The 24243-nt window shown below is 38.0% G+C and overlaps 1 protein-coding gene across 1 annotated transcript in view; it reads left to right on the forward strand.

Moving 5' to 3' along the window:
- LOC104076201 (zinc finger CCCH domain-containing protein 13-like) overlaps positions 1-23224 on the forward strand; it is a 35822-nt gene extending 12598 nt beyond the window's left edge. The window contains 13 exon segments of the mRNA XM_009576983.1: positions 945-1118; positions 2819-3129; positions 4191-4655; positions 5641-5823; positions 9000-9543; positions 10603-10706; positions 11124-12051; positions 12053-12129; positions 13283-13792; positions 17176-17325; positions 18242-18442; positions 21964-22127; positions 22734-23224. Coding sequence (XP_009575278.1) covers positions 945-1118; positions 2819-3129; positions 4191-4655; positions 5641-5823; positions 9000-9543; positions 10603-10706; positions 11124-12051; positions 12053-12129; positions 13283-13792; positions 17176-17325; positions 18242-18442; positions 21964-22127; positions 22734-22904 — 3982 coding nt within the window. The 3' untranslated portion in view covers positions 22905-23224.
- Positions 23225-24243: the final 1019 nt, after the last annotated feature.

A 24243-nucleotide genomic window follows, 5' to 3' on the forward strand; every position in this document is an offset into this window, starting at 1 on the left:
TCTTTCTCTCTCTCTCTCTCTCTCTCTCATGGTGGACTAATACAACTATTCCCATTATTTTCTAAAGCATGGGTGTCCTTTTAAGTTGAAAAACACAACATCTGCATTTTTAAGTCCTGTATTCCCTTGATGAAAACAGGGTACATGTTTGTAAGTGTTTACTTTGTAACTGTCATAGCAAAGACTAAGGAGTGGAAGACCAGCAAATTGTGTGTTTTTAATTGATTAAATAAATTACACCTTTCTTACTTTAAAATATATTATTTCCCTCATGCTTGCACACTCCGTTACTGGAAGGAGGTCATACACAGTAGAAAAGAACATTATAGGTAGTGCTGAAAGGATCAAGAGAGTACTTGGCTTATTTTTGTACTATGATCAGGTATTGCTGTGGTGACTACAACCATTTATATCAGTGTTGGATTTTTGTCTTTTTTTTCTAAATAATAAAAATTAAGAAATAATAGTTAAATCTTCATGATGTAAGTGAAATAGTTGAAGGTTCTGACAGATCTTTCATACATTTGCAACTGTGATTACTGTTTGAAAATGTCTGTGAGCTTGAGGCTTCTTAAATAAAGTTCTGACATTACAGAAATTTTTAAATAGGGTAGCAAGTTAATTCTGCATTGATAGGAATTCTGTTTCACTGCCACATGAAATATTAGGTAAAATTACAAGAATATATTTTTGGTTTTACCATATTCTAGTTTTGTATTTTGCAGTCCGGTGATTAGCAAGAACTTTAGCGCGTATCTTGCATTCTTGAGTTTTGCTAGCTTAAGGTAATTTCATGTAAGAAATTCTAGATGGAACACATGATTCTGTAAGATAGTTCTTGATCTTGTAAGCGCAGGTTCTGTCTTGGAGTTCTTTGTAATTTCTTAGAAATGTACTAATGCCATATTACATCTGTTAAACAAGCTGCTGTTTATGTTTCCCAGGGATCCCTCTGAAAGCTCCCATAGACAGAAGCTTTCTCCTAGTCCTGCAGATCACTCTGGCAGTAATTCTTCCCCTTCCAGGGAGTATTCACCACCTGCTGCAAGGCGAAGACAAACCTCCCGAGCTCCAGCCAAGTCAACCACTCACAAACGTAACTTCTCACCCTCTCGCAGGTGGGAGGTCAATTGCATGGATTTTATTTCCGTGAATAGTTCTAGTTTAGAAACTTCCTGTGTTGGTTTGACTACTTGTTTGTATGTGTCTGTTGTGGGTATGTGTGCCTCAAACACTTGAGCTCTGAGACTTCTTTTTTTTGCCAAGTTACTACATTGAGAGTACCTGTCATGTCAAGAACACAAGTCATGGTGCAGGCTTCCATTTATCAGTTCCTCTCAAATGTTCTGGCTTCGGGTGGAACTTCAGAAGTCTGATAAGAGACATAGTCAGTCTGTGATCCTTTGGGAACTTTTTTTTTATTTTCTTCCTCACCTTCCCCCTTCTTAAAAAAATAGAAAATTAGAGGAGTCTTCTATCTTGGAGATGGGGAAGGAGCAGAGTTTCTCTGTTCAAAATGGGTGATACACAGATCCTGGCTGTACACATCTTTCCTGAAAAGCAAGCACAACTGGCTAAACAGTACAATACGAGGACAATTTCAGAGATCCTTCTTGCAGGAAGCTTCAGGGAAGATATCATCCTGCTAGTTCTAGAGGCCTTGTGACGTTTGCAAGATATTCAGCAAAAGCTGTGTTACATACATTTCTTTACCAACTGCTGGGCTGTTGCAGAAGATTGCAGGGAGGTACTACTGCCTTTGGTGAAGTAGTCCCTCATTTGTGAGTCACCTGAAACTGAGATCTTCATCTGTATGATCTGGATGTTTATTTGAAATCAGCAATACTGTACAGGGACATTCAAAAGCGGAAACTAAATTACGTAAAATTAAGTGGGATTTTTGAAGATGTATTGTCCATGTGTGGTTTTTCTGACTCCTGCTCTTCTCTTTGGAATCTCTGCAATTTTGTGAAGTGGAAGGGAGTTGGAAGTTAAGGGCAATGCCTGTTTCATGGGAGAAGATACTTGCGAGTTGCTTTGCTGCTAATAAGGGAAAAAAACACCACTGAGCTCAAAGGCTTGAAGTGTGTGTTTGTCCACATTAGACTGTGCATGGGATAACGTATTATGAGGAAATTTGTTTACTATTGTGTAAATGATCTTTAGTTAAGTGATGGGGTTTTGAAGATGAGAGACGTTTTGTATGCTTTTTCTTATTCTGTTAGATATGAGTTTTCCCTGTTTGTGTAAACATTCATGTTTGCTAAAATTTTAAGTAGATATGCATACGGGTTTTCAGGATCCAGGCTTATAATAAAAGAAAGAAGTTAAAAGTCCACAAGAAGGAGACACTGTTGCTTTCTAAAAAATTGAATGCTGTTGGAAACAAAAGAAAAATTCCCCTTGGGTAACACTGCGTAAAAGTTATCTGCCTAATTTTACCATGAACTCTAAAAAGCATTTTATATTGAAGAAAACAATTGTTCTTGGTTTGGGGGTGGGGGAGATGATCATGGTTTTTTTCCTGACTCCTCCCTCCCTTCCTCAGGAAAGCATTCTGGTAGCTGTGTAATACAATTTTGATTGGACAGCTTGTTCTTGGATATTAAATAAACGATAACCATTTCATACTTTGAAAGGATACCTTGGTACCCTTGAGGGAAGACTAGTTTGATGTTTTATAGAAACAGCACTTACTTTCAGCAGACAGAGGGTAGAGAATGCACAAATTATTTTAATCACTCATTTTTGTAGGGTATGGTAAGAACTTTTCAAATCAAGTTATTACATGTGTGCCTATTCTAACTCTTCCTTGCAGGTCTGCTTCCCCTTCAGGTCATCATCATTCTCCCATATCCTCCAGACATCACTCCTCTTCATCACAGTCAGGCTCCTCTGTTCAAAGACATTCTCCTTCCCCACGCCGCAAAAGAACTCCTTCTCCATCCTATCAAAGGACAGCTTCCCCGCCTGCAAGGCGATCATCTTCTCCCTATCCCCCGCACTCTTCCTCTTCTCCTCAGAGGAAGCGAAGCCCTTCAAGACACCGATCTCCTGGAAGAGAAAAGGGAAGACATGATCGTGATCGGACTTCACAGTCTCATGATAGGCGCCATGAAAGGAGGGATGGTATGAATAAAAAATAGCACTTCAGAATAATATTTATTTGTTTGCAAATGCATTTTGAAACTTGATTTTCAAATTGTGGCATTGTCTGCACCTGTCCCAATGGCTAGGGGGTGAAGAAAATACCAGCTGTATTATTATTCCTGTGCTGGTGGTGCTGTTTCCAGGGACTGTGCAATGGAGTGTTCCTGATAGGACTGCTTGTGTAGGCTCAGCTGATTGTAAAGATCCTGTAGGCATCTGTCTAGGTGTTTCTTGTGTAATGCAATGGTGGTGTCAGTAGGTAAGTGATCTTCTCTTGGTATCAGGCATATACTAGTGGATCAGCTGAGTGATGGCAGGATACTTGTAAGTAACTATTACTCTTTTCTGTGAGGTGCCCAAATGCTAATCCAGTCCTCACTGATTGCTCTGTCTATTGTCTTTTTAATTGACATTAAGTGAGGTGTGTGCAAAGAAAGAGTCATTCCCTCTGGAAATCTGTAAAGCTGGTTGAGCAATTTGTGATGGGCAAACATGCTGTTTCTCTCAAGAGACAGATTACAAAGAGTACATATGGCAGCTTTTTTTAGACTGGCTGTAAACTTACCTTCCTGTAGCAGTAACATTATAAATATGTAATTTGGGGCGGGGGGAAGACTTTAGCAGGGCATTGAGGTCTTAAAAGCAAGTGGTCTAAATATAGCACAAATTTCCTGAAAGCGTGTGTGTGTGTGGAGGAAAAAAGGAATCTGTGATTGGAGGAGAAATGATCCTACCTTAAAATTATTGAAGTGTGCTTGCTCTCTAATATGTTTGAAATTTATTTTTATTATACTTGTTGTCTTTTGAACAGGTAAATATTTGTAAAGTACAGATTCAAATTCACAAAAAGATCTTTAAAGCTTACTGAATGTATAGGTAGATACCAAACATGATCTTCTCCTACTTACATATTAATTTTGATTTTCTGTGTGTATGTCAGAAGTATATTTTGATTGTATTATTTTAGTGTTATTTGTGTGCTAAATTTTTGTTTGCTCTGATTAAGCTAGGTATATAACATTCTTTTAAACATTTTACAGAAACTAGAGGGAAAAGGGAAAAAGAAAGAGAAACAAGAGATGATCGTGATTATGACCAGGAGCAGAGTACCTCCAGGGATCATAGAGATGACAGAGAGTCTCGTGATGGAAGAGATCGGAGGGAGACAAGAGACAACAGAGATCGGAGGGAGCCAAGGGAATCCAGAGACACTCGAGACTCTAGAGATACGAGGGATTATAGCAGAGATACCAAAGATAGTCGTGATCAGAGAGACTCGCGCTCCACACGAGATTCCCATGACTACAGAGACAGAGAGAGTCGCGACGCTCATAAAAAGGATGACCAGTATCAGGAGGACTCGCGCAGCTATGGAAGATCCCATGGCAGAGAAGAGAGCTCTCGTGCTGAAACAAGGAATGACTCTAGAAGTGACTCCAGAAATGAGAGCAGAAGTGATAGAACTGGCAGAAGTCGAGGCAGAGGTCCAGAATTATCTGACAAGGGTATTGCGTGATTTAAAAAATTACTGTGTCCCTATCATTGGATATTGAATATTGACATTCATACTATGTTGTTTGATATTTGATATGGAAGTGCAGCCAAATAGTTCATGCTTTTAAAGCTATGTTCAATTCTGTTGTCATCGAATTAGAACACTTGTTTAAATTTGTAGCACTTCTGTGTTCTCCGTTCTTTGAAGTGGCATAACATTGGTATTCTGCCATCCCATTTTAAAACAAACCCTAACCCTTACAGCACTCTATTTAATGTTTCTGCAACCCTAGGTTTTCCCTTACAAACACAAGTAAGAGGCTGATGTGTAGTGGAAGACTCGTAGGGGGCAGTAGGAAGACTCGTAGGAAGACTCGTGTCTCAAAGTGCTGGGCAACAGTTTTTTTGTTTTCTCTCAAAAGCAACTGTATGTCTGAGATACCCGAAAACTATCTTTCACCTCCCTGCCCTTCTTGATTGACCAAAGAAAGTGGGATTTTTAACCTTAGGCAGTGTTTTTGAAAGCCTGATGCACTTTGTAGAACAGCTTCATTTATCCCCTTCTAATGATCTGTAGTAAATATATTTTGGCTTTCTCAGGCTTATTGTGATTTTTTCATGAGGAAAATGCCATGCAATTTTTACGGAAAAAATGATCTCTACTTTCTCTTCTTATTCCAGTCTATAAGTTTACATCCTACTCAAACAAATGTGAACTGGATTTTGGACTGTTATATTCCTAGTCAGAAGACCTCATGCTGTGACCAGGGGATGGTGATTTAGAAAGTCTTGAGTTTGCAGTTTGAAAAGAATAACTTTACCATTAAAATGTGAAATTTGAGAGTTGTTGGTTAAGTAGAGTTTGATGCTGCAATTTCTATTGCTGTGAACCGTTAATTCAAGTTTATTAAAAGTTACTACTTTAGCTGGTATAAAATATCAGTGGATTTCCTTACATGTGGAAACTCATCTTTTATATTGATACATTTCTATTAGGAAGTCGGGGGACTAGAGGATCCCAGGTTGATGGTCACAGCAGTAGTGGAAACTACCATGACAGCTGGGAATCAAGGAATAGCTACCCTGATCGGGATCGCTATGACAGTCGAGAACAAGCAAGGGATTCCTCCTTTGAAAGAAGACACGGTGAACGGGACAGGCGTGACAACAGAGAAAGAGGTATTTTAATGCATATTTTTACACGTACATATGTAGTCAAATGTGTGTGTACGTATGTTTCTCTCTCCTTCCTCTTTTTTTCTTTGTTCCACCCCCATAGCACTAATTCATAAATAACTTATTTGACATGGCACACTGACATCCTATCCTTGATGTAAGTTAACTTCTGTAGTAGGATCTGTCATTGGCAGTGTATGCGTGAATGCTATGCCCTTTCTCCCTTCCTGTGGCTAGATTTTGGCACCTTCTGTTTTTACTCATCCGAGTAGTCTTTAAGCAAACTGAACTTCAAGAAATTTCATTGTACAACTTCAGTGTAAAACATTTTTTCCTCCTCTTTGCTGCTTCCTCCACTTCATATGCATACGCATATAAGCTTAGAGTCATGACTGCATTTCATTACTGGTTCTCTTTGTCTGTATAGAAACATAATACTTTTGCACTGTAAATTACTTGAGTGTGTTTTGGGGAAGCCCTGATTACTAGACTGACTGACTTACTGACTACTTACTGCTAAAGCAAGTGACAGTTTAAATTTATCATTAATTCAAAAATTTATTGCCTGGGGAATTTAATATTGATGAATGCTTTGTTGTGGTCAATAATAATTGGCTAGTAAGCGTTGGTACAGATACCAGTGGTCATAGAAAGAGTATGCAAGACTGTTCTTTTAGACATAGTATGCAAGATGTCACATTTCTGGACCTGAAAGAGTACTGTGTTGTCTCTAAGGAAGTTAGTACCAACTTTCACTCTGGAAAATATTTGTATTGTTCACCAATTAAGAGAACAGGAGGAGTCAGGCAAATGAAAACAGCATGGAAATTAAATGAGGAGCTGTGAAGAATAAATATAAAATTACAGTGGGGTGGTTTTTTTCTATCTTGGGTTTTGATTTGGAAGTGACAGATGTGTTCTAGCTGTTGTTTAAGTTCGGTTTTTTAAAGAGGTGTTTTGTACGTTACTTTGTGAGGTGCTTTTTGGTCCATTGAAATGTATCTATTATTGCTTGTCCTTGTGACAAGTTCTGCTTTAGATTCTGTCTCATCTTCAGGGCAGAATTTCAACTAACCTAATCTCCAGGCTTCCTTTTTCTTGTCCGCTGAAAAATCCTGCAGTCTGAATTTGTCCTGGGGGTTGGCTTTTGCAGACTAGCTTTCACCTCTTCCACCTTCCCAGCCCAAATAAATCCTAGATATATTATAATGTAATTTGTGCTTTTCATATCATATAGAGTTCTTAATTTATTAAGAAAAACATTAAAAAAAACCCCACAACAGCAAAAAGTAAAGTAAGAAGTAAAAATATGTCATCACAACAAAATAAATTTCTAGAAGGCAAGTTGCTTTGAATGGGTTGTGTTTCCCTTTGGGGAGAAGAATGTAAAGAGCTTAAATGGAGATAAGATGTGTTGTTTTCTTCCTTAAAAATTTAGATTGCTTTTTGTAATAGTAAATCCTCCTAAAAGTTACAATTCAAGACATAGTTTCCGTAATTAGACCACAGTTTTAACATTTGTTGTTGAGAGAAAAATGGAGATAGATTTTGGTTGGTACTTAGTTCTATGATACATAAGGAATCTTTTTAGTATGATTTTAAAATGTAAGCTTGCAAATTTGGGCTGTCCTTGTTCAACTAAGGCTAACATGTAGGTGTTCCAAACAATCACTGGAACAGCGCTTCAAATAATGAAATCACATAAGAAGTGCTGGCTATCCACGCTTAATTGTCTAATACACTTCCAGTATCTTGATTCATGTAAGAGTTTCATGTAGATGTTTTGTCACCAAAACTGACATAACAAACAGGAGTTACAAAACTTCTGTATAAAATTTAATACTTAGTATGCATGATAAATCGTATTATAATGTTATAGGTACTGTTAAAAGAATGTGAAACCTGTTCATGGAACCAATTGCATGGACTGATGATTTGCCATTTTAAAAAAGAAGTGTTACATCCATGGCAGAAATGTCACTCAAGTTTGCTTTTAATTTTACCTGGTAGCAGGGGAGCATTAAGTCATTGTTAATTCACTCAGAGATGAAAATTGATTAAACTGATGGAAATGCATGTTTTATTGATTTAGTCCCATTCAAACTCTGCCTGCTTGCCCCTGGTGGACATTGTCTCAATTTCCAGTGAAGTGCACTCAGCCCCAGAGTAATGGACCGAAAAATACCAACCTCTGTTCATGCCATTTTTTGCTCTTTTGTGTAGTGTTTTTAATATATATTGTGGGAAAATAGTTTTATTGATTTGTTGTGATTCAAATACTACTAACATCAGCGTAGAAATTGTTATAAAGTGGTCAAAATTTATAGAAATATTTTTAAAAAAATTCCAAAATATAACAAAATGCAGGTAAATCTGTGGAGAGTAAATACCATTAGATAAATCAAGTTTCACTGTCCTTTTGGATCAGTCATTTTCTATATAAATTTAGTTTTCTCCATTACTCTAATTCACTGTCTGAACATTGAAAAACTCAGCTTCTAAAACTGTAAGGCTCTGCAATGAATACATACGGAAACTTCCAGCAGTTCTGCTTCCTGTATTGCATCCTTGCCTCTCCCTTTCTCATGGATTTGGTTGTGTATTTCTCTCCCTTTCTCATGGATTTGGTTGTGTATTTCTGTTCAGGGATCTCTTCTGTGATGAGACAGGCTAGTATTTCTTATTTTGCAGTAACTTTTACTGTGTATTATAAATAGTGTGAGTTCTTGTAAAGCCCATGACTCTTAACAGTTTCAGGAAGTAAAATTTTTGTACAGAAGTCCTAATATTTCATTTTCAAATGTATGTCATTCCGAGCTTTTCAAGACCTTATACCAAATTTTGAATCATTGAGTAATGCAATAGTATTAGCTAGGCTGTGAGGCGTACAATTATCTTTTGAAGCCATTCAGAAAAATCTGGTAGCAAATAAAATTTTTGTAGTAACTTTTGGCTAAAATAAGGAAAGCCTTATATCCCTAAATATTGAAAAAAACTTTCAAAATTTGTCTTTTTCCCTCCCCAAAGAGAATTTCCAAGTTTCTGCAGGGAGTTCCTTTTCATTTAATGCAAACCAATATCTAGATTGTCAAAACAAAAGCTTTTGGGTTTTTACCACTGTAGTGGAAGCGGTGTATGTCCCTTTAGCATTTAGTAGTCAAACCTGACTCTCTTCACAGATCAGAGAGCAAGCTCACCAGTACGACATCAAGGACGAAGCGATGACCTCGAGCGGGATGAAAGAAGAGAAGAGCGAAGGGTAGATCGGTCTGATGATAGGAGAGATGAAAGGGCCCGGGAGAGAGAGCGAGAAAGGGAGAGGGACCGAGAGAGGGAACGAGAGAGAGACCGGGAAAGAGAAAGGGAGAAGGAAAGAGAGTTGGAACGAGATCGTGCTCGGGAGAGGGAGAGGGAGAGAGAGCGGGACAAAGACAGGGACCGCGAGCGTGACCGAGACAGGGACCATGACAGGGAAAGGGAACGAGAGAGGGAGAGGGAGAAGGAGCGAGAGCGAGAGCGGGAGGAACGAGAAAGGGAGCGAGAGCGTGAAAGAGATCGAGAGCGGGAACGAGAAAGGGAGAGAGGTCGGGATAGGGATAAAGAAAGAGACCGCCAGAGAGACTGGGATGACAAAGAAAAAGGAAGGGAAGATCGCAGGGATAAGAGAGAAGATATCCGAGAAGAAAGAAGTTCAAGAGATGTCCATGAGGAAAGAAAATCCAAGTGAGTTGATCTGAATGTTACTTCGGTAAAAAAAAAAAGAAAAAAAAGTCTTTGATTTCAGTAAGTTAGTAAGCAGGGGAGTATCATAAGAAGGAAGATACCCTGTTTATGCAGAGGCCTGGTCTTGAGCCATGTCTCCCCTGCATCTGTGTGGCACGTACTCGTGGCCCCAAAATCAGTACTATGCTAGTGAAGTTAATCTGATGCTTTGTTAGTGCAGGACTGTGGAACTACTCAGGAACTAACAATTGAGTCAGACCGTGTAATTTTCCCTTCTAAGTATACTTGTGTGGCCTTGTCTTTAATAATGCAGGCATTCTTGGAAGCATAATAGCGGTCTGTGGTACCTTTTGAAGCCTGGCAAGTCAGATAGTAGCTAACTAGGTCAAGGTTCATGACTTTGTTAATTAAATTTCTGTGGAACATACATTACCTTTTGCACTACTAGATTTTCAATACCAGAAGGCTACCAGTGAGGGCATGAGCAATATCCCGAGTAAGTGTGTGGTGCTTCCTTTAAGTGTGTAGCACCGATTCTTTTTTTCATTTAGTACAATAAAATTCTCATTGTTCCATCAATAATAAGCAAAACGGTGTTGCCCTGAATGGCTGCTTTGCTTGGAAGTAGCTTTTGTGTGAGAGAATTGTGGATCCCTATAAATCATCTAGTATGGGCTCTCCCCCATCTCACTAGGGGAGAAGTGAGCAAGCATCTAGGTGGCAGCTTAGCTGCCAGCTGGGGTCAACCCACTGCAAGGATTATTGCCACAGGAAAAAATTGATCTGAATAGTCTTTCACAACTTTTTGCTAAGAAGATAGTTGTCTTACATGTTAGAGTTTTAGTTTAAGGTATCTTACAGTATGATCAGAAAACTGATCATACTTAAAGTTTTGGAATAACAACTTAGAAAGCTACAAAACTTCCTGGCATCCATAGATGTGTTGTCTTCTCTATGAAGTGCTTAGACTTCAGGGATTGTATTGATGATAAACTCAATTATTGAATGTTTTCGTTAAAGAATCCTGAAGAAATTTGACTGTACATGTTTGTTCCGCAGGAAGCGTCACAGAAATGAAAGCAGTCCAAGTCCTCGTCAGTCACCCAAACGTCGCCGTGAGCACTCTCCTGATAGTGATGCTTACAACAGTGGAGATGATAAAAGTAAGTAGGAGTTGGCTATCTCTGCAGCAGGATCCAGCTTACCCTCTGCCTATGGAAAGTAACTTGCAATCTTAAATAGAAAAAAACATGGGGCAAGTTTTTATAAGTGTCCTCCTCCCCTTATTTTTATAAGCAACACCATTTTTCTTAATGTATATTTTTGTCTTTTTGTCTTCATTCTGTCACTGTATGTTACATCTGCCAGGTGATAGTGGCTTCCACATCTGTTGTTTAAGATGCATGTTTACCAAAATGGAAATAGTCTGTTGCTGCTGCAGCAGTAGAAAAACTGAAGAAATGTAACTGAAATAATGGTTATTTGTTTTGATTGACACTTTTTTGCATGCACAAGATACCAAATGTTTACGTGTTGTTCTTCCTAAACAATACAAGTACATGCTTTTTCCCATTTTGTAGATGAAAAGCACAGACTTCTGAGCCAGGTTGTGCGGCCACAGGAATCCCGGTCACTAAGCCCCTCTCACATTACAGAAGAGCGGCAGAGTCGCTGGAAAGAAGACGAGCGAAAATCGGACAGAAAGGAAAGTTCGCGGCGTTATGAAGAATCAGAGTTTAAAGAGAGGATTTCTTCAGCAGATAAGCAAAGAGAGCAACCAGATGCTTCAGAAGGCTCCCGGTCCAGGGTTCAGGAACATCTTGGACACCGTCCCTCTGAAGAAAGAGATGCTTCTGATAGAATGCATGATGATAGCAAGAAGAAGTCTAAAGTACAGAAAAAGGCCACAAAGAAGAAGAAAGATGATGACAGTGGGGTGGAAAGGTACACTAATGAATCAACGACTGAGGAAAGCCAGGTCTTTTCACCCAAGAAAGGTCAAAAAAAGAAAAATGTAGAGAAAAAGCGGAAGAGGTCCAAGGGTGATTCTGAAGTTTCTGATGAAGAAATTGTTCCACATCATAAAAAGAAGAAAGGCCCAAGAACACCCCCTGTAACAAAAGAAGAATTGGTTGAAGCACCACCTGAGAAAGCTGTGGCAGAAGTCCCCCAAAAAAGAGAAGATACAACATTTAGTGACTGGTCAGATGAAGATGTTCCTGAACGCGGTGATATTGTTGTTCCAGAAAGAAGCACTGAGGACTCCCATAGAAAAAGTCACAGGACGAGGGGTGAAAAGGTGGAAGCCCCTCATGTTACTATAGACGATGGACCACACCGTAAACCCGTGGATCAGAAGCGCAGCAGCAGCCTTGGTAGCAATCGGAGCCATGCCTCAAGCAGACTTAGATCCCCTTCCAATGAGTCAGCTCATCGCAGTGGAGATGACCAGACTGGACGGAAGAGGATCCTGCACAGTAGCTCTAGAGACAGGGATAGGGACAGGGAAAGTAGAAATCACTGGGGAACGGAAGTCCAGAATTGATCAGTTGAAACGAGGGGAACCCAGTCGCAGCACATCTTCAGGTAATAAGATACATTTTAGTGAGACTGACCTATCGTTCTGTGTAAAAGTGTGAAGGTATAAATCCCAAATCATTCTTGCATGGCTGCATACTCTTTTCATTTGCAGTTAGTGTGAAGGGAGAGGGAGGTGCTCTCTGCCATTCACTGTAAAACTACAGTGAATTGAGATTCCTGCAGGTGTTACCATATTTGAAGAGCTGGTCCTCAGCGGGGAGGATTACCACTTTGTTTACACCAAAACATTCAGTCGGATTCAGTTCATGCTGCCTGGGGAATAAAGTAATTAGTAGGACAAAAAAAAACTCGTAGAAAGAGAAAACACTTGTGCTAACAGAACATTGAGGTAGTTTTATCATCTAAATAATGTTCTTAAATTCGTTATTAACATTAATTTTGATATGGAAATTCTGAAATCTGTGCAAAATGAAAATGTGTCTTCTCTCTGGGAGAGAGATCCATTATCATCTCAGGAGCTATTTTCACTGAGGTAAATCTCATGGTTCTTGTTAGGCATACTTTTAATGCATATGGAAGTAATCTTTGTTACAAATCAAAATAATCACAATTGACTTGTTTTATTTGTGTAGTTCCTGAAGAAAAAAAAAAAGGGTAAAATGTTTTAAAATTTGAACAGCATCGCTAGGAAAATATCTTCCTCCTAAAGCACTTTGGCTCTCTGTTCTCCTCATGGTTACATACCTGAAATTATTTTTCTGAATTTATCATTTGCTAGCCAAGGCATAGCTTTTAGAAGACATGTTTTGAAAATTTTGAATTTTAAGATGATTCCTTTCTCCCTCTCCGTCCCCCCCCGTTGCCTAAATTTCTGAGTTATAATGATGTGCCTTCAGTTTGGCTTCTGTCATAGTAGAAAGTAGCCACTAAAAATCTTTTTCTGGAGTGGGAGAAATACCTTATTGTCCTGGTTTTGGCTGGGATAGAGTGGTGCTTAGTTGCTGGCTGGGGTTAAACCACAACACTTATGTTTTTAAGTAACGTTAAATCTAAAGGCAATCTGAAGGCATTATTAATTTGAAGGTGATGCTTTTGAGAAGTACATTTTCATACCTGAATCTTTGATCTAGTAAAATGGTGTTACATTTACATGCTGTAGTCATACATATATTTAAACTATTTAAACTATTTTATTCAGATCGTCAAGATTCAAGAAGCCACAGTTCAAGAAGAAGTTCTCCTGAATCAGATCGTCAGGTCCATTCCAGATCTGGGTCCTTTGATAGCAGGGAAAGGCTTCAGGAGCGAGATCGACATGAACATGATCGAGAACGAGAGAGAGACAGGAGAGAGGGAAGACAGAGAGACTGGGACCGAGATGTTGACAAAGACTGGCCGAGGAGCAGGGAACGAGAGAGACTCAGAGAACGAGAGAGGGAAAGGGAGAAAAGGCGGGAGCTGGACAGAGAGAGAGACAGACAACTACCCGATACTGCTGAAAGAGAGAGAGACAGAACTCTTGATATCTCCTCTCAGAAAGAATCAACAAAACACAGTGAAATGAAACTGGACAGAGATCACGAAAAGGAATTCGATGGTGTTTGTCGGGATTCAGTGGCTTCAGAAAAAGAAAGAACAGACAAAGATTTAGGACCTTTACAAGGTTTTGAAGATGGAAATGAGGCCGAAAAAGTAGAGAGTTTAGAAGGTGAGATATTCTGGGAAATAATCTGGACTGTCAAATATTTTACTCCTTCCCTTTTAGTACGGTGCTGAACTGAGCTGTATTAGAATAATTTTCTACTGAAAGGCATATTGGCTCCAGCTTCTGTATTGTGGAAGCAGACACAATAAGAGAGAATTCTGATGAGCATCTTCTTAGTGTTAATTGTGTTAATGTTAGTGTTATTTGTTAATTTCTAAAGAAGTCTTGAGGCAAAGAAACATAAATGATCTGAGGTATAATTTCGCTGAGGTGTAACGTTTCTGAATAGGTAGTTTGCTAAAGAATAACACCAGCATTTGATTGCCTTGTTATATCATTATAAGATCTATTTCTTAGTTTGGAAGTGACAGGTAATGAGTGAAAAAAATGAGTGTTGACTTGGAACTGTTCTTTGGGGGTTTTTTCTGCAGAACCCAATTATCATAGAAGTTATTGTCCGATTAGTAGGTGAAACATATGTATGGCTTGGCACAACAGTCCAAAATGGCTTTCCTGAGGTAATCTTATTAAAGGCGGCTTCCATTTGCTGGCCCTAATGGTACTGGGGAAAGCGTGCTTAGGATTAATAAATAAAGTAAGGAGCAAACACTGACAAACTCTTAAGAGTTGTTTTCCTTTTAAAAAAAAAAAAAAAACTTTTTAGAAAACTAAATACAATTTCCAAATCTGATCATGTTAAGGAGGTATCTGGTATTTACTTGGACAAAGTCTTAAGAGTTTGTCACATGGGTTAGACAGCTTGAGCTTTGCATGGAGAGGGAGTTTGGGAAGTTCTTATAATGTATATCAACAACGTAAAAGAAGCAAGAGTCTAAATCCAGAGGCACTGGTGTACGTTATGTTCAGTAAGTTGGTTTTTTGGTGATTGCAGGAGTTTTCTTCTCTAAAATCTGTTGAGAGGAAAAAAGGCGTTGTAGGATTTGGAATTTTTGGATGTTTGGGATGGTAAGGCGTGAAGTCCAATAGTCTTCAGGAGCAGAAAGAGAAACGAATTAAGCTTTTGTAGTTTTACACAAGATAACAGGACATTGTCTCAACATATTTGCATTCTTAGTAAGAATTATCTGTAGTGTTCATTATTAATTTCGGCAGTTAAATCAAATGTCTGGAGAGGATGATGAGGAATATTTATTACTTATTATATCTTCTACCTGATTATTTGCAAAGTGGTCATTAGGGTTGACTGGTACGACTGAGAAAATTACATTTAAGGAGATTATCTGTGGAGTGGAAGCACTTGTCAAAGACAGTATTTGGAGTGAGCATGGGAAAGTCTGTTCTGTCTTGCTGTAACAGATAGAATTCAGCGATTTTTAAGCTAGAGGAAGGAACAGTGCAATAAGTTACCACAGAGTGCAATGTGGTAATTTCAGAAAAGAGTTGGTGAAAGGCTATTCTTAGGTACATTATCTGTTTCCAAGAGGGCACCTATAACTAAACAGGCTGTGGATGTTAAATGTGTTCTTAGATCTAGCCTTTCAGCAGACTTCTTGTAAGTGTTTTAATATGTATTCTTTTGCGTATTTTTCAGAGTTTGTGTTCTAAATTCTCTGAAAATTATCATCTGTAGGAAGTTATGGTATATTTAGGATTTTTTTTTTAGAAAAATAAATGTCTTTCGTAAAATATTAGATGGCATTCCATTTTATTAAAGCACACTATATACAGCATGTCTATGATTTCCTAAGGTTTAGTGTACTCTATTGTCTTTCATTACTTTATTACTCCTGTTTACATTGCTCCTTTTGGCTGACTAGTGTGTCGTGTTTTTAATGCAGAATTAATATAAAAGTACATTTCTGCAAAAAAGCAGTAAAGGTAGCGATTGGATTTTAATCTAGAAATTATCAAACTTGGATTTGAAATTCAAAGTTGAGAAAGTAATCTTTTTAATCATGTATTGAGAGCTATGGATTATTATTTTTAATTGCTTCATACAGTAATTTTTTAAATGGTTCATCTGTGCTGTCCAAGCACGTAGTTATGGTGAGCTAGCGTATCTGGTAGATCAGTGTGGAGGCGGAAGGTAGATCATACAGGCAGTGAATATTTAAAATTGTAAGACACAAAATGATACCTAGTACAGATCACTTTATTTTCCTTTTAAAAAGGAAAAACTTTTTAGAAAACTATGTACAGTTTCCAAATCTGATGATGTTAAGGAATTATCTGGTATTTACTTGGACAAATTACTGTAGTATATTGGCTAACAAAATGTGTGAGGATGTAATTAGTAAATTGTTGTAATGTCTTGAACCTTAATGTCTTTGCTCTAGGAGTGGGCTTAAATAATGCCCAAGATGCTATATGCTTTCTCCAAAGCGCTGCCAGGTGGTCTGAGTAGTTAATTTATGCTCTGCTAGCATATCTTTTACTTGCTTTTTCCATGCTGATTTTTAGGGTAGTTGAGGTGATTTTTTTTTTTTTTTTTCCCCTTCCCCCTCTGTACCTTTTACAAAGGCAAGCAAAAAAAAAAAATTGGGACAACGTAAAACGCAGGCAGTTTCCCTTCTGGATAAGGGAAGATACTAGAATAGCCATCCACAGGGGAAGACCCCTGTAAATTCTATCTAGTTTGTATGGCACAACTCATTGCAAGTACCATGGCGGAGAATCCTAAGGAAGCCTGAGTTTAGAGCAATAGGGTTTCTGAATACTTGAATCAGATCTTTCAGTCTTGGAGGTGAGAGAATACCTTCAGATGTTCCTTTAATGAACTGCAAAATGCACCATTTGAGTGTCTTGTGTTTACAGGTTTTAAGGAACATGTTTACACATACAGCACAGGTATTTATATATGCATATAGTACATGGATGGATAGGAGTGTAACAACAACTGAAGAAGTTTGGCATGGCTTTCTAAAAGCTCTTCTTGTGACTTCCACAAAGAGTCTAAAACTCTGTGAATAATTCCTTCATTCAGGGTATCTTGCACCTTCTTGTATTTTGGGGTTTTGTTACTTCTTTCTCCTGTAGAGCCTTTGGACTGAATCCTGAGTTTGGATTCATGTGCAAAAGCATCTGAAAGACTTTGTGGTGCTAACTTAGGTTTGTATTATTAACTACATATCAGGTATCAGATAATCAACATATGTTTCTTCTGAGTATGGCCTTCTATGTGCAGTTTGACTAATGCTGCACCAAAAAAAATGACTGAGAGATGTAAAATTCAAACTGCAGCATTGTGCATGGGAGAAATAGGTTCTCGGTTTCCATGAGTTAATACCTGTTTTCATGTTGAATATACTTGTCCCCAAAAACTAACAGTTTAGTTTGCTGAACCTCTTTGTTTTCAGGCTACTTAAAGCATTTTTAGAAAACAAGAATGATTGCTTTAAAGCTACGGTATGTATCTGTCTCTGTAGGAGGAGAAGATGAAGCAAAGATTGATGATGTACAGTCACTGGGGTCTGGTGCTGGAGAATACGAGCCAATCAGTGATGATGAACTGGATGAAATTCTGGCAGGTGATGCTGAAAAGCGGGAGGATCAACAGGAGGATGAGAAGATGCCTGGTAAAAGTATAGCAAAACCCCTTTACGATTATTTGAATATAAAGATTAGATCAGTTTGCATATAATGCTATTGTGATGTTGACAGTATTTCTGAATTAGGAATGCGGTTTATATGCTCCTCAGTAATTCTCATTTGTTCTGTAATAGTCAGGTAAGACTGAGAAGTGTAGAGGTAAGTAAAGAGTACCGGGAACTGTATTGTGAAGTAGTATTTATCTTGTTTTATATAGCTAGAAGGGTAAGCTTTCTGTTTTTATAAACATGTTTTCATTTATCCCATTTGGTTTTGATCATTAATTTGGAACTGATATTTTTATGAACAGATTTTATCCATGCTTGAATGCTTCCCAAATGCACTGGGAAGCATGGAATCTTCTACTTGTTGTAAGTTCAGTTGGGTCATCTGGGCTATATGATCACTGTTCATATTTTCTATGATAAACGTACTAGACAGTTGTATGGTTATTCAATAAATAGTATATCTGTCCTTTAAAAAAAACCATCCAGCATCCAGAGTTGAAATACTAGCTTTTTAAGCATTTAATTTGGATCTGTCATAGCACGTTTACTTACACTGTGACTTTTGTGAATGCCTAAGTGATGTGTCCAAATCTGCTGGCTAAGCAGGATCTGAGCAGCCTTCCACAAAGGGGTTGCAATAAAAATGAAGCAGAATATTAGGGGTGTTTTTTTTAATCCAAGAAACTTTATATTTGTATGCTCCTTTTTTCACCAGTCTAAGTGAGTTTTGATGTTCTTACCTGAAGTGTCCAAGGATCTGGCTTTGAGAACTGCAGAACAATATTCATCAAATATAATGCTTTTAGGAGACGGGGATGTACACAACATGTGTAATTAATCAACTGTGGTAAGGGATGATGATGTGATAACTCATTCTCTGTCAATGTTTTTGCAGATCCTGTGGATGTAATAGATGTAGATTGGTCCAGTCTTATGCCAAAGCAGCCAAAAGAACCACGGGAGCCTGGGGCTGCGCTCTTAAAATTCACACCAGGTGCCGTTATGTTGAGAGTTGGCATTTCCAAGCGATTGGCAGGACCAGAACTCTTCACCAAAATTAAAGAGACTTGCCAGAGAGTGTTAGAGAAACCTAAAGGTAATTGTTTCTGCAGGGATTAAATGTCTTTTGTACTTAGTGAAAGTCCTTATGAAGCATTAGTTCATTATTTTAGGTTTCAAGACCATACAAAGTGTATAATGAGTATTGTGTGAAAATTACAGGAATGTAATACAGCTGCATGTCAATCAAATTAGTGTTTTAATTCCAGCAGTGCTGAGGAGATCCTGAATAATAGCCTAAACACAATTTTTCATGCTAGGGGAATATTCTTTTTGTGAGACCATTCATGCTTTCTTAGCCTAAAGTGTGTCAGCAGTTTTTTGGAGAGCTAAATATCTCCTGTAGTGAATTAGCAGTAATATTGCGAGAAAGAAATAAGAATTCTTACTTTCTCTGAATGTCCTCAGCACGTCCTCTTGTTTTCCTTCTGGGGATCCTCTCCAGAATGCATAGATAGGAGTTTTTAGGCCAGAATGAAGGAGCTAACTGAAATTTGTATATTAGGTCTCTGCTAGAAGTGGGAAATTAAATAATACACAGGTCTGGCATTTGGACAAAGTGTGTGGCATAAGACATGCATGATAGATGGGATGGGCATGAACTAGGCATGAACTATACCAGTGCTGTTTACTACAGTTCTGTAGTGTAAGCTTTTGCATGAGAGAGAATACTGCTTTTTCTCTTTGGCATCCCAGGAACCAGTTGAGCTGCTTGCAACAACTTGCATGGTAGAATTGTTTTTTTAAGACTATGAAACATTTGCTTTCTATAAGATCTCTATGGAAATTATTCCAGGATCTAAATGTGAGGAAATTATGGCTTATAAAGAATAGTATCTGTGGAGCCCCTGTTTTTAGGGAATAGCAGATTTTTCTGGTTTTTTGGATTTTTTTTAAACTCTAAATTCTAGTTCTTAATTTGAAACAATACCTCTTAATTCTTTGCAACATTATTCTTTATGCAGTTGTCTTGTTAATCTCCATGAATGTCACGCTTGCTTGAGCCATTTAAATTGTATAACTATTAATTGTGGGCTGTTGGTACTACTTCTGCTTTTTTTTTTTTTTTTAAGTCAAATTAAATGCAAACATTTTTAATACATCATAGATAGTATAATTTGAGATGTACAATTATAATACTTGGTATTAGTAAGTACTGTAAATGTCCCACTGCAATATTTGCAGGTCTTTCAATGCAGCATTAGCTTTCTTCTGGTTTAAAAAAAAAAAAAATCTCAGCTCTTATGCTTAAGAATTCATGTAACCGATGTAACTGATACAATATTGAGTCTTCCCGAGTAAAGGTATGAATTATGTCTTTCTCCCTGTAAGCTTTAATTTTACTGTATACTTCAATGCTTCTTACCAGGGATTCCTTGCAACAGAAACTACAGTGCAGAATCACTCCACCTGGCTGTTTAAAATGATACTTGAAATAACCTCAGCAGTTCCTTGCATGCTTCTCTAGAAGTAAACAGAAAGTCCATAGTAATAATAGGAGGCTCTCCAGCACTGCCTCTGGGCCGTCTTAAGTGTACTCCAATTCGGCAGAACTTTCCTCTGGAGAGGGAGGGGGATTGAAGTGCCTCCATTGATTTCCCGTTGGTGTGTGCAGTCTGTCACACATCAAAGTTGCTACATGTGGAACTGCCAGTAGGCTTTCAAGTGTGTGCATTTCCTCTGTAATCTGCTAGGTGGAGGTTCCTTGTGCAGTGATTACACAGCCACAGCACTTATATTCTAAACTAAGGCACAAATATGGTGCCCTGAAAAGTGAATGAATTTGAGCTAGATACTCAGTGTGCGTTTTCACTTTGGACTTCTTTCACTTTGGACTTCTTCATGGTGGTATAATATGTTTCCCTGTTTTATTCCTGAGTTTGGTGTTGCCGCCTTCGTTCTTACTGTGGATGAAAAGGTTCTGGTGATACACTGAAATGCAGGGAAAAAAGGAAACAATTGCTTGTTTCAGGGATTTTTTTTTTTTTATTTATTCATTTTCTTTGGAAACAAAAATCTGTAGTATGTGATGGAATTGAGATTTGTAGCTGACTTACCCTCTATCTATTATATGGAATTGTTTCCTCTAAGAATATGGACATGCTTAGTTGCCAGATATGCTCAGCATCTGGCACCTAGGCAGACTCTGCAAGCTGTCAGTGTTACCTTTGAAGTGGCCTTTTTGTGTCTTCTCACTTATTTGTGGTGTTGTCCATTGAGGTTGTCTTGATTACTTCAGTGCAGTTCTCTTTAACCTGCCCTTGATTTCATGTAACTTTTTTGTTTCTTTTCATGCTGTTTAAAAACTAGTCTTACTCAGCTTTATCCAAATTCTCTGAGTGGTTTAAAAATGCATTTTGTTCTCTTCTGTGTGCATCCTGCTACTGCCTGCTGTAGCAGTCTGTGCTTTTAGCTGGTAATTTTCCTCAGGTTTGCTGGTGTCTCTAGTTAGGTGTTAGATTCTCTGCTAAATATCAAATCTTTTACTATATAGAGGTGGCTGGATTGGACTTAGCTACATACCTTACCTTTTTTTTTTTTTCCCCCAATTATGTCATAATGATCCTATTTATTGTAAAAGGGTTATAAATCAATGAGCTGCGGTCCAGCCATGTGGTAATTTTCCTCAGGTTTGCTGGTGTCTCTAGTTAGGTGTTAGATTCTCTGCTAAATATCAAATCTTTTACTATATAGAGGTGGCTGGATTGGACTTAGCTACATACCTTACCTTTTTTTTTTTTTCCCCCAATTATGTCATAATGATCCTATTTATTGTAAAAGGGTTATAAATCAATGAGCTGCGGTCCAGCCATGTGTACTCTCTTTGTCTGCATTTCATAGAAACAGACTTGTTGCAGAACAAGACTTACCTCAGGATCCATCTTTTGTTAAAGTGGTTGAAGCGTTCTAGCTGCACCCTGTTTCTTCTGATAAATGTATTAAAGGACTAGTCCTGCCACTTTGAGTACTGTTAACAAATGCTTTAGATGAGCCTTTAGGAGGGGGTAGTTCATTAGTATCTGTTGACTTGTTCTCCAGATTATCCACCACGGATAAAAGAATTATTCTATGTAGTCATATTTCACTTCTGCATAGCCATACAAACCCTGTGTTGACACTGGTACAGTTATCTGGTGTCTTGCAGAGAAGTGAAACTTAGACCACTTTCTGATTAACACTAGTAGTAAACACCTTTTGTCACACATGTCTGACCATAAATGATACCCCCATCTTCTGTCCCAGAGCTGTCACTTGATTTTTAGGGCTCTTGGTGATTGCTGTCTCAATATTGCTTTCCAGTGCTGACGCTATATACAAGGGTACCCATCCTTCCCTTTAAATGGCGAAGGATTTATTTAGGTTTTATTTAGGTTTTATTTTAGGTTTATTTATTTTAGGTTTTTTTATAAACTGCAATATTCTTTTTTTCCAAACCTTGATGTTGTTTAGAAGGCAGAAATACAAATAGTAAAACTTTAAAGAATTTCATATTACTGTATATTGCTGTTCAGAAATACCATGTATATGTTGATCTCTGCAAATATTAATTCTTTCTAGATGCCGAGAACCTTTTTGAACATGAACTGGGGGCCTTGAACATGGCTGCACTTCTACGAAAAGAAGAGAGAGCAGGTCTTCTCAGTAATCTGGGTCCTTGCTGTAAAGCGCTATGCTTTCGAAGGGATTCTGCAATCCGTAAGCAGCTAATGAAGAACGAAAAGGCATGTGTTTCGTTTACAGTGCTTGGTCAAAATGTGGAAACACAGATTCCACTGTGCAAAGCATTTCTCTAGGGTGATAATTTTTGTGTTTGTTGTTCTGGAGTAGACTTACTGCTTTAAATAACGGAGAACAGACTTTAATTTAAAGAGGTTGTAGGGTGTTTATTTTTTACTTAGGATGAGAGAGTAATTTAAGATTGAGACTAGAGGTAGGTGCTGTTTCTCACTTTGGGGTTTAAATTCTGGAGATACATTTTCTATATTTACAGAATACATAATAAAAATAATTTGTTAAAATACAATTTCAAAGACAATTGTTGAATAATTCTCCTGCTCAAGATTCCTGTACTTTAAAAGAATTACAAGATTCTGTTCTTCCAAGTTAAAATCGAAAGAAAAAATATTTTAGCCATTTTTTTGCGCTACAGCTTTTATGATCTTGCATGCTAATAGAAGAATCATTAATTCTCAAAGTCTTTTCTGGTGAATATGTATGATTAAACCTCTAATTATTGAGAGTACTTGAGGTTAATTTCTCAGCTTGCATGTTAAAATCCACTGTTCTCAGTTCTTTCTTTTTTTGTTTTTCATTTTTAATTTCAACAGGGTGCGACAAAACAAACTTACACAAATTCTGCAGCAATGGACAGTGACTTGTTACGGTTGAGTCTACGGTTATTCAAACGAAAGACTGTGTGTCAAGTTCCTGGGCAGGAAAAGACAGAGGATAGTAAAATTCCACAACCGGCTATCCAGCAAGAAGTGTGTGTGTCTTGAGTGAATGACCGCGGTGGCACTTTCTAGTTGATTTCCCACTACCGATGTTGGTATTGATGTTTAGAACTGGTTGGTTGGAAAGCAGCCGTAGAAGATGGAAGAAAATACTCCGTTTGTACACAGATAAGAATTACTGGGTTTGGATGTGAATAAAAGGGGTAAAAAATAAAGACTTCTGTGTGAAGTTCTCTGCAAGTTTTGTAACATTGAATCTTACACTGTAACATAAACCTGTTTTATGGTGCATCAAGTGTAATAATGTGAAGATGTCTGGTTTTAGCAGTTTATAACACCACCTGATATTAAACTGAAGAAAACTGTTTGTGTATCTTTTTCCTCATTATAAATGTTTTTTTCCGCCACCATCCTGGTCCCTCAATACACGTCTGGAATTTCTTAAATAGCTTGCTTCCTGGGAGTCTGTCTACCTCCACTTTCCAAATCCCTTTCTTATCACAACAGCCTCTGGATTTGGACAAAACTCTAGCTCTTTTCCATCTGTAGCGTAGGTTTCCTCTGATAATTTCTGGACACAAAAATCTAGTCTAGTCACTTAAGGCTTCCCTTCTTGTTGATGAAAAGAAGTAAAAAACTTCCAGGAAGTGATTTATGACCAGTTTTAGATGCCTATGTTTATGAGTCTAACAGCATTTTGGAAATGCCTGCTGCTTACAAAGGAGGACTAGTGCATATATTTTCTATTCTGTTAAGTGTCAGGGCAGATCAATTCCATGCGGCAACCTTGAGGGTATTTAACACTTGATCAGTTTCAGGGGTTTTTGGATGTTGGCAGTAAAGGCAGTGAGCAATGATGTTTTGCTGGGTGTTACAGATTTCAGGGGCCTGGTTAGAGACTTGTCAAGCCTGGACTCACTTTTGTAAGAATTGTTTTCAGTTTGAGAAGTTAGTATCTCGTGTGGGATCTTTGGGTTATACCAGACAGGTATGTTTAGGTAGTCTGTGGAGGCCTCCGTGTGAAACAGACTTCTAAAACTTCAGACTAAGTCTCTGTATACACCTTTCTACTTTTCTTGGGTTTAAACCTGAACTTGCTTTGAATTCTGCTCATCAAGAGTGGGAAAGAAATCCATAGTTTAACCTTGATACCGGGTGCTGCAAAGCAACTTGTTTTCATTGGTCTTACTCAGGTTGAAAATGAGTTATGAACCACTAAATTTTTTGACAGTTGGTTTATATTAATTTCTTACCCTTTTTCTCTGCTTGGAACCAGCACACTGAGGTGGGATGTTGACTGTGCAGTTTAACAGCAGGCCTGTCTCGCATCTCTTGTGATTACTGACAGTTGTATTGGTTTCAAGCAAAGGCCTAAATATGAATA

This window comes from Fulmarus glacialis, unplaced genomic scaffold (genome assembly GCF_000690835.1).
Source record: "Fulmarus glacialis isolate BGI_N327 unplaced genomic scaffold, ASM69083v1 scaffold9064, whole genome shotgun sequence".
NCBI lineage: Eukaryota > Metazoa > Chordata > Aves > Procellariiformes > Procellariidae > Fulmarus > Fulmarus glacialis.